General features: G+C 39.5%; 1 protein-coding gene across 2 annotated transcripts in view; it reads right to left on the minus strand.

Moving 5' to 3' along the window:
- Positions 1-12,617, minus strand: part of MRPS35 (mitochondrial ribosomal protein S35) — a 47,076-nt gene extending 34,459 nt beyond the window's left edge. The window contains exons 1-4 of one of the 2 annotated variants that reach the window (XM_069585469.1): positions 12,418-12,617; positions 8,112-8,158; positions 5,465-5,632; positions 3,178-3,238 (exon numbers count right to left, since the gene is read on the minus strand). In XM_069585469.1, coding sequence (XP_069441570.1) covers positions 3,178-3,238; positions 5,465-5,632; positions 8,112-8,158; positions 12,418-12,529 — 388 coding nt within the window. In that variant the 5' untranslated portion in view covers positions 12,530-12,617. Of the gene's footprint in view, positions 1-3,177; positions 3,239-5,464; positions 5,633-8,111; positions 8,159-12,309 lie in introns of both variants that reach the window. The other variant, XM_069585470.1, reaches the window with a different exon arrangement.
- Positions 12,618-14,757: the final 2,140 nt, after the last annotated feature.

A 14,757-nucleotide genomic window follows, 5' to 3' on the forward strand; every position in this document is an offset into this window, starting at 1 on the left:
CTTTTATTTCTTCCAGTTTTGAGATATAATTGGCATACAGCACTGTATAAGTTTTAAGCACTTTTTAAAAAAGCTGGCTTAAAACCCAACATTAAAAAAACTATGATCATGGCATCTGGTCTCATCACTTTATGGCAAATAGGAGGGGAAAAGGTGGAAGCAGTGATAGATTTCCTCTTTTAGGGCTCCAAAATCACTATGGATGGTGACCACAGCCATGAAATTAGAAGACACTTTGCTTCTTGGAAGGAAACTTATGACAAACCTAGACAGTGTATTAAAAAGCAAAGACATCACTTTGCTGACAAAGGTCCCTAGAGTCAAAGCAATGGTCTTTCAGAATTGAACCATAAAGAAGGCTGAGCACCAAAGAACTGACGTTTTCGAATTGTAGTGCTGGAGAAGACTCTTGAGAGTCCCTTGGACAGCAAGGAGATCAAACCAGTCAATTGTAAAGGAAATCAACCCTGATTACTCATTGGAAGGATTGATGCTGAAGCTGAAGCTCCAACACTTTGGCCACACAATGCAAACAGCTGACTCAATAGAAAAGACGCTGGAAAGATGAAAGGCAAAAGGAGAAAAGGGTGGATGATGATAAGATGGTTGGATAGCATTACTAACTCAATGGACAAGAACTTGGGGAAACTTCGGGAGATACTGAGGGACAGGGAGGCCTGATGTGCTGTAGTCCATGGGGTCACAAAGAGTCAGATACAGCTGAGAAACTGAACAACAACTGTGCAATTGAAGGTACAGGGCATAATAATTTGAATTACATAAATTATGAAATGATTATCACAATACATTTAATGACTATCCATCATCTCATATAAATACAAAATAAAATAAATAGAAACAAAACTTCTCCCTTGTGATAAGAACTCTTATGATTTCTTCTCTTAAAAATTTTCATAGATAACATGTAGTAGTATTAATTATATTTATCATATCATACATTACATCCTTCGTATTATTACCTTGTAACTGGAAGTCTGTATCTTCTGACTGCCTTCATTCAATTCTTCCTCCCACCACCCAGTACTTTATTCTTTTTGGTACTATCGTAAACGATTTTCTTAACTTCTCTTTCTTAATCTCCTTCTGAACTCCCAACTTCACTGCAGAAAATGCAACTGATTTTTATATACCAACTGTATCCTGCAACTTTATAATGAATGAATAATAAATAATAAAAGAATCATTTATTAAGTTTTTTTGGAGTCATTAGGATTTTATATGCATAAAGTAATGCCATCAGCAAGTATGACAATTTTCCTTCCTCCTTTCCTATGCCTTTTGTTTCTTCTTCTTGCCTAGCTGCTCTGGCTAGAACTTCCAGTACTATGTTGAATAAAAGTGGTGAAAGTGGGCATCCCTGTCTTGTCCTGATCTTAGAAGAAAAGCTTTTAGCTTTTCATTGCTGTACTATGATATTAGCTTTGAGCTTATTACACGTGGCCTTTATTATGTTGAAGTTTGTTCCCTCTATACACACTGTGTTGAGTTTTCTCATGAAAGGATGCTGAATTCTATCAAATGCCTTTTCTGCATCTATTGAGAAGATCATATGATTTTTATCTTTCATTTGTTAATGTGATATGTCACACTGGTTTACTTGCAGGCGCTGCGCCACCTTGCGTCCCTGAAATAAATCCTTTTGATCATGGTGTACAATCCTTTTAATGTACTGTTGAATTTGGTTTGCTAGTATTTTGTTGAGGAGTTTTGCACCCATGTTCATCAGGGATACTGGCCTGTGTTATTTGCCTTTGTCCGGTTTTGGAATCAGGATAATGCTAAGTTTATGACTTTGAGTGTTCTCTTCCCTTTTACTTTTTTGGAAGTTTGAGAAGGATTGATATTAATTCTTTAAATGTTTAGTAGAACAAACCAGTGAATTTGGAACTTGGGATTAAAATATACACATGATTATATATAAATAACTAACAAAGACCTACTGTATAGCACAGAGAACTATACTCAGTATTTTAAAATAACCTATAAGGGAAAATAATCTATAGAAGTATACATAGATTTATACATATGTTTAATTGAATCACTCTGATGTACTGCTGAAATTAAGGAAACACTGTAAATCAACTATGATTCAATAAAAAAAAAATCACCAATGAAGCCATCTGGAGTGACTCAATCTCCTTACTAGCAACTGGTCCATTCAGATTTTCTATGCTTCAGTCTCAGTACATTATATATTTGTAGAACTGTATCCATTTCTTCTAGATTGTCCAATTTATTGGCATAAAAATGTTCACAGTAGTGTCTTAGATCCTTTGCATTTCTGTGATATCAGTTGTAACATCTCCTATTTCATTTTTAATTTTCAAGCCCGTCTTTTTCTTGCTAGATAAAGGTTTGTCTATATTGTTCATCTTTTCAAAAAATAAGTTCTTATTATTTCTGTTGTCCTGTCTTAATTTAGTCCCATTCCAACCATTATACTTCCCTCCTTCTACTAACTCTGGGCTAAGTTTGTTCTTCTTTTTCTAGTTCCAAGTTAGGTGGCTTAGTTGATATTTTTCTTTATTCTTATGTAGGCTGTTATTACTATAAAATTACTTCCTGGAACTGCTTTTGAGACATCCCATATCTCAAGATATTTTCTGGATGTCTCTTTGATTGCTTCTTTGAATCAGTGTGTGTTTAAGGGCATGTTATTTAATCTCCAGATGTTCGCGAATTTTCAACAGATTTCTAGTTTCAAATCATTGTGGCTGGAAAAAATGTTTGATGTGATTTCAATTTTCTTAAATTTTATTAAGACTTATTTTATGGTCTAACATATGATCTATCTTGAAATCATGTTTCATTTGTACTTGAGAAGAATGTGTATTCTACTGCTGTTGGATGGAATGTTCTGTAAATGTCTGTTAAATTCATTTGGTCTAATGCGTAAGCTTGAATCCAACATCTCCTTACTGATTTTCCATCTGGATGATCTACCCATTGTTGAAGGTGGAGTACTGAAGCCCCCTACTATAATTGTATTGCTTTCTATTTCTTCCTTCAATTCTGTATATTAAGTGCTCCAATTTTTGGTGCCCAAATATTTACAAATACTGTATCCTTTTGATAAATTGACCCCTTTATCATTGGAAATGAGATTCCTGTTAAATTAATAAAATATTAAGTTCACATTATAAAACAACCACATACCTTTAAGAGCCTCACAGTGCTTTTTAATTGCTACAGGAGTCAAATGCAGAAAATTGGGAATCTAAAATAGAGAATTTTAAAGGATAAATTAGCCAAGTGTCTTTGTTTTTTGTTTGTATTTTTGGCCATGCTATGCAGTGTGGGATCTTAGTTCCCCAACCAGAGACTGAGCAAGGTCACAGCAGTGACAACACGAGGCCCTAATCACTGGCTGGCCAGGGAATTCCTGCCTAAGTCTCTTAAAAATATCAAACACAATCTTCTCATAAAATTAAATCATAAGCCTCACATACCTTGTAATAAATCTTTTTTTTTTAACAATACTGAATCCATGTCACAGATGTAAATTTAAGAAATGGATTTCCTGAAATAAAGATTCAGTACCAAGTATCTTATACGAATAATGGTAGAGAAAAAAACATTATTTTTATAGTATTATTCCTGCCACAAATCTACACGTGTACATATTTCCCTTGTAAAACTGAAAACACTTAAAGACACAGACCATTGTTAAATAATCTTAATCCCCCTGGAACACATACCACTGCAAGACATTTTCTGTTTTATCCTTAACAGACATTTTATGAATTGAATGGAATGAATAAACCTAGCAAGGAAATCTTAAATGAATAGTTAGATGAACTTGGGAATATGTTTATAATACATTGAAAGGTTCTGTATTTACAGGGCCAATGAAAACTTAGGTAAGGTCAGCGATTTGATTCCTTCAAATAAATAGTTAACACTTCCTAGGATATTGGAGAAGGAAATGGCAACCCACTCCAGTGTTCTTGCCTGGAGAATCCCAGGGACGGGGGAGCCTGGTGGGCTGCCGTCTATGGGGTTGCACAGAGTTGGGCACAACTGAAGCAACTTAGCAGCAGCAGCAGTAGCAGGATATTTTAAAAATAATGTTAAACATCTAAAGAGAAAATTTAGTTTAAAGAAACTTATTTTGAAAGAAAATCTGAATAAGCAGAAAGTTCCTCCAAACATTATGTCTGGAATCTTAAGTACCAATCAGAAAATGGTTATTTTAAACAAGAGAAAACAGACACCGAATAGTGGGATTATGGGGGTGGGTGACTTCATTTTCTATACTTCTATTTTTGAAACGTGACTCAAAGTCATAAAAGGAAAAAAATAATAGTGAATGCTTACACAGGATTTATATTGGCACTGCTTTATGAACTCTGCATATATTACCTCAGTTTACAAGCTTATCCATATGGCACTTACTGGTAACAGACCGTATCACTGGATTAAGCACATGGTGATTCTTGAAAGGGACAGCATGCATCAAATGTTCAGATTTCTATATTTATTAAAATTCCATTCACGACCACCATTACAACATTATAAACATATTGTTACTCTCTCTCACAGTGATATTTTCCAAAGTTTTTTTTTCTTTAAACTAAGTTGAATTCTTCTCTTCCATTTGAAGAAAAGATTAGTTTTACAAGTTTGCTTATCTCTTGAAATGTTACCTTGTCCAAATTTCATCTGCCTGTCCCCAGCAAAAGATGATCCCCTTTCCACGTTACTATCTCATTAAAAAAAATTTATTTACTATCTCATTTTTTTACCATCAACTTTTAGCAAATTTTTGTTTTTCATGAAGTAGAAAATACAGTTTTTCTCATTTAGTAGAAAAGCCAATTCCTTGATGATAATTTCATTGTAGGTAAAAGGAAACCATCTAAGACATGCATTTCCTGGTGATGGACATTTATATTTTAAGAAGTCTACTTTCCATAAATCACAAAAGGTGTTATCAACTCATTATAGATGCATTTAACTGAAGCATTTAACAGGACCTATTTTGCTTCATGAAATAAAGAAGTTTAAGGACCATAACAATAATACTAAATTACTTTTAGGGAAAGTTTTAAAATCTCTTTTTTAAAAGTAAAAACTTCATTCCCCCCACCCCCATTCTCACTCTCAAATTAGGTTATTTCATTTAGTTCTGCTTGAAAAACACAATATAGAAAAGATACAATAGAAAAAAAAAAAAAGCCAAAAGGAAGCCACAAGACCAATTAATTACCCATTCTTAAATGCCTAGAATTCTTTGAGCTATCTTTCCCAGGGATAAGTAAAACATAGTATCCATTATTATCTGCAAAACAACTGAGTTAAAATACAGTAAGCTGCTATGCACTGAACCTGGAAGTGTTGGGGGGGATGGTGGCAGCGAGGGCAGGGGGAGGGTAGGTGTCAGAGGGAAATCAGCATTTATTTAAATATAAGTTTCAGCCAATGAACCAGCAACTTATCCTACCTTTAGAAGCTCCAGATTTCCCTCCTTAGCCATGGGCACTCCCATTTTTACTGGATAACCCATTCGAACAGGAAGAGGTACTGCGGAGGGTTTAAACGGAGCTGCAACAGGGTAAACACTAGGCCAGTCCTGGTCAACAGACATTTTCTCTGTCCTGGGAGGTAGTGCCTGAAGAATGTAAAACAATTTAATACTTTAAATATAAACATGAACTTTAATTTTAAAGGAAAAAAGGTACAATTAAGAGAAACACAAAGACTTGCAACCTATATAAAATCTGACGTCCCATAACTGCTGCTGTTGAAATTAAAAAAAACACCCCCAAACAAACCTACCTAAATATCCTTGGCAGTTTCCTCAAACCCCATTGAAAGTAACCCTTTAATAGCACATTTGCTTTACAAAAAAAAAAATTTCTCTTACTTATAGTCTTTTAGCAAACTTTCTGCATATTGTTTATGAAGGGGTCAGTAACGGTATATTTTGAATAATTTTCAAAACTTCAGTGAAAGTCAGTACATGAGATGACAATGAGAATTTGAAATAAGGAAAACAAGAAATAAGAAAAATAAAGAATAAGAATTCAGAAATAAATTAAGATTAAACTAACTGAATAGACACATAATGAGAAATGTCTTCCACGCCCAGAGAATAGCTATATGATAACTTAGTCAATCACATTAACATTTATTTTATTTTTTAAACTGTATTTGACAGATGAGGATGGCCAGCATTCCCTTTAAACCCAAAAGGAAGGTTCGAAGATGCAAAACTAGGTAACATCCTTCTAAGCAACAGACCAGTGTAGCATATATCCTGGAAACAGTTAGTACTCCTGTGAAAATGAGTACTCTATATGATTATAAATGGTGCCACTTCAGTTCAGTTCAGTCGCTCAGTCGTGCCTGACTCTTTGCGACCCCATGTACTGCAGCATGCCAGGCCTCCCTCTCCATCACCAACTCCCGGAGTTTACACAAACTCATCTCCATTGAGTCGGTGATGTGCCATGCAACCATCTCATCCTCTGTCGTTCCCATTTCCTCCTGCCCTCAATCTTTCCCAGCATCAGGGTCTTTTCAAATGAGTCAGCCCTTTGCATCAGGTGGCCAAAGTATTGGAGTTTCAGCTTCAACATCAGTCCCTCCAATGAACACTCAGGACCAATCTCCTTTAGGATGGACTGGTTGGATCTCCTTGCTGTCCAGGGACTTTCAAGAGTCTTCTCCAACACCACAGTTCAAAAGCATCAATTCTTAAGTGCTCAGCTTTCTTTACAGTCCAACTCTCACATCCATACATGACTACTGGAAAAACCATAGCCTTGACTAGACAGACCTTTGTTGGCAAAGAAATGTCTCTGCTTTTTAATATGCTGTCTAGGTTGGTCACAACTTTCCTTCCAAGGAACAAGCATCTTTTAATTTCATGGCTGCAGTCACCATCTGCAGTGATTTTGGAGCACAAAAAATGAAGTCAGCCACTGTTTCCACATCTATTTGCCATAAAGTGATGGGACCAGATGCCATGATCTTAGGTTTCTGAATGCTGAGTTTTAAGCCAACTCTTTCACTCTCCTCTTTCACTTTCATGATGAAGCTCTCTAGGTCTTCTTCACTTTCTGCCATAAGGGTGGTGTCATCTGCATATCGGTTATTTTCTCCCAGCAATCTTGATCCCAGCTTGTGCTTCCTCCAGCCCAGCGTTTATCATGATGCACTCTGCATGTAAGTTAAATAAGCAGGGTGACAATATATAGCCTTGATGTACTCCTTTTTCTATTTGAAACCAGTCTGTTGTTCCATGTCCAGTTCTAACTGTTGCTTCCTGACCTGCATACAGATTTCTCAAGAGGCAGGTCAGGGGGTCTTGTGTTCCCATCTCTTTAAGAATTTTCCAAAGTTTGTTGTGATCCACAGTCAAAGGCTTTGGCATAGTCAATAAAGCAGAAATAGATGTTTTTCTGGAACTCTTTTGCTTTTGCGATGATCCAGCAGCTGTTGGCAATTTGATCTCTGGTTCTTCTGCCTCTTCTAAAACCAGCTTGAACATCTGGAAGTTCATGGTTCACATATTGCTGAAGCCTGGCTTGGAGGATTTTGAGTGTTTATTTACTAGCATGTGAGAGTTCAGTAGTTTGAGCATTCTTTGGCTTTGCCTTTCTTTGGGATTGGAATGAAAACTGGCCTTTTCCAGTCCTGTGGCCACTGCTGAGTTTTCCAAATTTGGTGCCACTTAACTTTCAACTAATGTGCCTTTGTTCTGAATCCACACTTATGAAGGGAACTTACAATATGGATTCCTCCATGACGATGCCCACAGGGTGAGACCAAACTGGTTAGATGAACGAATACATCCCAGGCTGCCTGACTGTTCAAGGCATCTTCAAAAACAATTTTTTATTCTGGTTTATATACCTATTTCCTGGGAGTAAGTGAGTGAGTCTGCTTCTGAAAAGATGATCCATTCTCAGGGGACTGACAAAATCAATCAAAGACTAGATAGAGCCAGGGCTTCAGGGTCACCCAGTGCACATGCCCTTTTGAAGCCTACTCTTGTGGCACCCTCTACCTCCTAATGAAGATCTGCCTTACTTTAGATCAGAAACCCACACAGCAGTCTACACCAGAGCACGTTAACTACTTACCTTTCTTCTTGGTGGCCTTTCATGTCTGGAGGTTCTTTCTGTTGTAGCTAAAAGACAACACAACAGTTGCAGAGAATTTTATTAGTACAGAGTTGTTCCACATTGTTCATGATCCCACAATTCTCACATAATTTAAAGTACTTAGTAATATAAAAATGAGACAATACTCCATTTTCTGTAAATTCAGAGACTAAATCATTTTAATGCAAATGAAAAGTCAGAAATAGATAAGAAAATTCAAGAGTTACTTGAAAATATACTGTGACTGACAATACATGTGCTTAGTTGCTCAGTCATGTCCGACTCTTTGCGACCCCATGGACTGCAGCCCTCCAGACTCCTCTGTCCATGGGGATTCTCCAGGTAAGAACACTGGAGAGGGCTGCCATTCCCCTTCTCCAGGGGATCTTCCCAATCCAGTGACTGAACCCAGGTCTCCCGCATTGTGGGTGGATTCTTTACAGACTGAGCCACCAGGATGATAAGATATAGTTAGCTCATCAACTAAAGATGTATTTTTAATAACTGTTAAGGTTGTTAAATAAACTCACTCTCCCAAGTTGAAATATCTAGTTAGAAATAAGTATTTTGCATCTTTATAGTTGCTGATGGACAGGGAGGCCTGGTGTGCCGTGATTTATGGGATCGCAAAGAGTCGGACACAACTGAACTGAAAAACAACTGGTTTGAAATGTTCTAACATATATTTGCTCATATCTGGTATTATTCTGTTCTTTACACACACACACAAAATAACCTTCAGTTTTCTGTCTCTATTTTTAAGTAGAACTGCCAATGCCACAATAGCATCAACAATAACAAAAATCATAGTTATTCCTAATAAATCACATAACTGTACAAGAAAAATTATTTTTATATACTATCTTTTAAAATATTAACATATCTCTCTAAATTAATGTTTTGCTATACTAAAATCATATGAAATAACTATATTCAGTACTTTAACATATCCAGACACTGAGCTAAATGCTTTTCACTATCTTTTTTAATCTTATTCTTCACAGTAACTATAAGCACTAAATATATTATCCTTATTTAGAAGTCATTTAGCCAAGAAAACTAAAGACAAGGTGTTAGGATAATGAAAGCTCAGCGCAAAAGACTTCACACTCTGAACTACTGTCTCCAGCTTCACTTCCTTTCACAAAGCCCTAGGCTACACTGGACTTTCAGTACCAGGTCCCTGAGTTTTTCTCTGAACTTTCTGTTCTCTCTGCCTGGAATGTGTCTCCCTTTCATCTGCCTGGCTTCTGTCCTCTACTCCCTCTCCACCTCATTCCTTGATGTGACAAATTCTTATTCATCCCTCAACAGTAATTCACTGATTCATTAAAAAATTGTTTGAGTGGTACTATGTACCAGCAACTCAAAAGGCAGCAATGAACAACAGACACATAGTCCTTGCTCTTACTGAATGCAGTAGGTCATATAAGGTAACTATCTAGCAAGAAATTTCAATAAAGAGTGATAAATATTAATGTACACATATAGCAGGGGACCCAACTTAGTCAGTTAACTGGGAAAAAAACCTTAAAGATGAGCAGGAGGTAGCCATGGGAATAGGCAAGTGAGAAAAAGTGTTCTAGAGTGGAAGAGAAGCTGGAAAATCAAAGTAAACAAGTTCAAAATGGCTGAAATTTAAGAGCAGGGCATAAAGAGAACCCAGAAAATTGGTATTTACTAGGTCTGAGACAGGGACTTTCCTGATGGTCCAGTCGCTAAGATTCTGCACTCCCAACACAGGGGGCCTGTGTTCTAGCCCTGGTCAGGGAACTAGATTTTGCCTCAACTAAGGTGCTTCAACTAAGATGAATCTAAGGTGCCTTAGATGCCTCAACTAAGACCCAGCACAGCTAGATAAGTAAGTACAAAAAAGTTTTAAATAAAACGTCAGAGATACATTCAATAGGCATCTCAACTAAAACACATCATAGAGCTCTTGATTTCTCTCTTCAGTCTCCTCAGTTCCTGTAAACGGTATCACCATTCATCCAACTGCTCAAAATTTAACATGTTTCCTTGAGACTTTGACTCAAGGCCCCATATCAAATCCATCAGGGAGTCTTGTTAGCGCTGCCTTCAAAATATATCCCAAATCCAACCATACCAGCATCTCCACTGTTAGGTCAATCCAAGTCACTACCATCTCATTTGGAGCACTACAATAGCTTCCAAACTGGTCTCCTGGCTCCCACTCTTACACCAAGCTCGCCAAACAGCAGTCAGTGATCTTTCAAAAGTATAAATCACGTTACCTCACTTCCTGTTCAAAACCTACCAATGTGATCCCAAACTTACAATAAAATCCAAGCCAAATGCCTATAAGCCTTTACCAGATCAGGTCATTATGTATCTTCTGACATCTTTTACTTCTCCTCTTTACTCACTTTAGCTCCAGCCACATTGGTCTCCTTTTCGTTTCTTGGTCATACCCATAACCTCATTCTACTTTTGAGCTTCTGTACTTTCAGCTCCCTATACCAACAAGGCTCTTCCCAGAGATGCTCAAACATCACTTCCTCAAGGAGTTCTCTCCTGACTATCCGATCTTGTCTTGCCCTAGACTGTAAAGTGTCTGCCTGCAATGCAGGAGACCCGGGTTCCATTCCTGGGTCGAGAAGATCCCCTGGAGAAGGAAATGGCAATCCACTCCCACTCTTGCCTGGAAAATCCCATGGACGGAGGAGCCTGATAGGCTACAGTCCATGGGGTCATAAAGAATAGGACACAACTGAGCGACTTCACTTTCACTTTCAGCCTCTATTCCCCCAATCTATTATTCTCAAGACCCTATTTTATTTTTCTTCATAGCATCTGACATTGTTTACCTATTTATAATCTGATTTCCTACCAAGAATGTAAACTTCATGAGATGAAGGACCTGTTTTTATTATTATTCATTTATTTATCTTTGGCTGCACTGGGTCTTCAGTGTTGGGCAGGCTTTTCTCTAGTTGCAGCGAAGGAAGGCTTCTCATTGCGGTGGCTTCTCCTGTTGTGGAGCACAGACTTCATGGTCTTCGGGTTTCAGTCATTGCGGCACTTGGGCTCAGTAGTTGCGACTCCCAGACTCGAGAGTACAGGCTCAGTAGCTGTGCACTGGTGCACTGGTTTACTTGCTCTGCTGCATGTGCGATCTTCCCTAACCAGGGATCAAACCCTTTTGTCCTGCATTGGTAGGTGGATTCTTAACCAATGGATCACCAGGGAAGTCTGAAGGGCCATGCTACATTCCAGTATCTAGAAGGCTACCCAGCACACAGTAGGAGTTAAGTATTTGCAGAATGAATAACTGAACGAATGATTAAAAAGTGTTAAGACTATTAAGTGCTATGATGATGCATTAAGGGATTTACCGTTTATCTCAAAGCAATGAAAAATGTTTTGTATATTTTGAACATGGGAGTGGCAAGTTAAGATTCGCTTTTTGCACACTTCACTCTCGCTATTGTGAAAATCCAATGTAGGAGAGCAAGAGTCAAAATAGAGACCAGCAAAGAAACTATGGCAAACGGGAGATATGGTGGCCTAAACTGGACAGTGAGAAGTATCAATACTAGAAATATTACAGAAAATAGCACGGATAAGACAAGACGAATGACTGGCAACGCTCCCTCCACAGAGGTTTTTTGACTCTTGAGAGTTCCTGCTCGGTGTTCCCACCCCCTTACTGTATTCACGATTCTATTAACAGCACCTAACACTGCACAGTACTCCTACCTAGTCTACCCACAACTAGACTTTTCCACTAGATTCCTCCAAGGCAAGAACGGTATCGGGCAGCCCTAAAATCTCTCTTGAATGACGGTCACCTCAGTACACCTATTGAATGAAGGGCAACCCCCTTTAGTGACAGAGCTAGCCCTGGAATTCAGAGCTGTACCTTGTTTCAGGCCATTTGTGGGCCTCTCTTAAATTTCGGGAAAATCTGTGGTTAAGCATCACCCAACAAATATTCCGAGAACCAGCAATCAGAGAGAGACTCGTGCCGCTGGCCCTGAGAGAGACTACCGGAAAGCGCAGGTCACGGAGAAGGTGGGGAAGTCAGTCCGCGGCGCCCCGAGGACCAGAAAGAGAAACTGACTGCCAGGAACTAGGCGACACTCCGCGCAGGGGCACACCTAAGTCCATGGTTTCCTACTACTAGACGGGCCAATGACCGGCACGGAGGACGTACTTGAATCCCCAGGGTGGCTCTGGCTCCGCCACCGCAGCCGCCATCATGCGCCCGTATTCCGCCCGCTTACAGCCCCCAAAGCCCGGAGGCGACGCGGCAGACACTCACGCGGGCTTAGTCTCGGAGCGCCAGTGACAGGAGACACAGCGGTGGAAAAGGCACGAAGGGTCCTGGCTCGCGTCTGCAAAGCCAACCACGCAGGGAGCGAGGGGGCGGCCATGTTGGCCAAGACGGCAAGCCGGAGAGGACAAGCGCGGCTCCGGGTCAAGGGGCGGGCTTGAGGCCCTACTGCGCAGGCTGGCGAGCCTTGCCCCGCCCCCTGGGCGGGAGAAACAGGAAGCACGTGGGCCTCGGAATGCAAAGCCGGACTCAACTAACTGTGCAAGAAAATACTCTCCACGTAGAAAAAGGAATGGAAAGAAAACAAAAAGATTTTATGAAAAATCTAAGCTGTCAGTCCAAAGACAGTTGTAAAGAAGGGCCATAGAGGATGGGAGAAATGTGGCTTATTGGAGGGTGGAATCTCATATGGTCTGGGAGTCTGGCAGTCTACGCTAAGGCCCTGCTTCTTTGCTGTTGCTGCTTTTCTGCACTTTCTTGAATTAAAGGAGGTCTTCAGCTAGTGCAAGTGATGTGCTTAAAGGAGAGAGGCAGTATCCAATAATAAGTAAAAGGATGGCCTCTTGATCCGGACTAGTTGAGTTCAGTTCAGTCTCTCCTTCGTGTGCAATTCATTGCGACCCCGTGGGCTGCAGCATGCCAGGCTTCCCTGTTCATCACCAACTCCTGGAGTTTACTTAAACTCATGTCTATTGAGTGGGTGAGCCATCCAACCATCTCATCCACTGTCCTCCCCTTCTCCTCCTGCCTTCAATCTTTCCCAGCACCAGGGTATTTTCAAATGAGTCAGCCCTTTGCATCAGGTGGCCAAAGTAATGAAGTTTCAGCTTCAGCATCAGCCCTTCCAATGCATATTCAGGACTGATTTCCTTTAGGATGGACTGGTTGGATCGCCTTGCTGTCCAAGGGATTCTCAAGAGTCTTCTCCAACACCACAGTTCAAAACCACCAGTTCTTCAGTGCTCACCTTTCTTTATAGTCCAACTCTCACATCCATACATGACTACTGGAAAAACCATACCTTTGACTAGATGGACCTTTGTTGGCAAAGAAATGTCTCTGCCTTTTAATATGCTGTATAGGTTGGTCATAACTTTTCTTCCAAGGAGCAAGGAGTTTTTAATTTCATGGCTGCAGTCACCATCTGGAGTGATTTTTGGAGCCCAGAAAAATAAAGTCTCTCACTGTTTCCACTGTTTTCCCATCTATTTGCCATGAAGTGATGGGACTAGATGCCAGGATCTTAGTTTTTTGAATGTTGAGTTTTAACTCAACTTTTTCACTCTCCTTTTTCACTATCATCAAGAGGCTCTTAAGTTCTTCACTTTATGCCATAAGGGTGGTGTCATCTGCATATCTCAGGTTATTGGTATTTCTCCCTGCAATCTTGATTCCAGCTTGTGCTTCCTCCAGCCCAGCGTTTCTCATGATGTACTCTGCATATAAGTTAAATAAGCAGGGTGACAATATACAGCCTTGATGTGCTCCTTTCCAGACTTGGAACCAGTTTGTTGTTCCATATCCAGTTCTAACTGTTGCTTCTTGACCTGTATGCAGATTTCCTAGGAGGTAGGTCAGGGGGTCTGGTATTCCCATCTCTTTCAGAATTTTCCACAGTTTGTTGTGAGACACACAGTCAAAGGCTTTGGTGGAGTCAATAAAGCAGAAATAGATGTTTCTCTGGAACTCTCTTGCTTTTCTGATGATCCAGCAGATGTTGGCAATTTGATCTCTGGTTCTTCTGCCTCTTCTAAAACCAGCTTGAACATCTGGAAGTTCATGATTCACGTATTGCTGAAGCCTGCCTTGGAGAATTTTGAGCATTACTTTGCTAGCATTTGAGATGAGTGCAATCGTTCAGTAGTTTGAGCATTCCTTGGCATTGCCTTTCTTTGGAATTGGAATGAAAACTGACCTCTTTCAGTCCTGTGGTCACTGCTGAGTTTTCCAAATTAGCTGGCATATTGAGTGCACTGCTTTCACAGCATCATCTTTTAGGATTCAAAATAGCTCTACTGGAATTCCATCACCTCCACTAGCTTTGTTCGTAGTGATGCTTCCTAAGGCCCACTTGACTTTGCATTCCAGGATGTCTGGCTCTAGGTGAGTGTTCACGCCATCATGATTATCTGGGTTGTGAAGATCTTTTCTGTGTAGTTCTTCTGTGTATTTCTTGTTAATACCTCTTTTTAATATCTTCTGCTTGTTAGGTCCATACCATTTCTGTCCTTTATTGTGCTCATCTTTGCATGAAAAGTTCCCTTGGTATCTCTAATTTTCTTTAAGAGATCTGGAGTCTTTCCCATTCCATTGTTTTCCCCTATTTCT

This window comes from Ovis canadensis, chromosome 3, assembly GCF_042477335.2.
Source record: "Ovis canadensis isolate MfBH-ARS-UI-01 breed Bighorn chromosome 3, ARS-UI_OviCan_v2, whole genome shotgun sequence".
In the NCBI taxonomy this organism is placed as follows: Eukaryota; Metazoa; Chordata; class Mammalia; order Artiodactyla; family Bovidae; genus Ovis; species Ovis canadensis.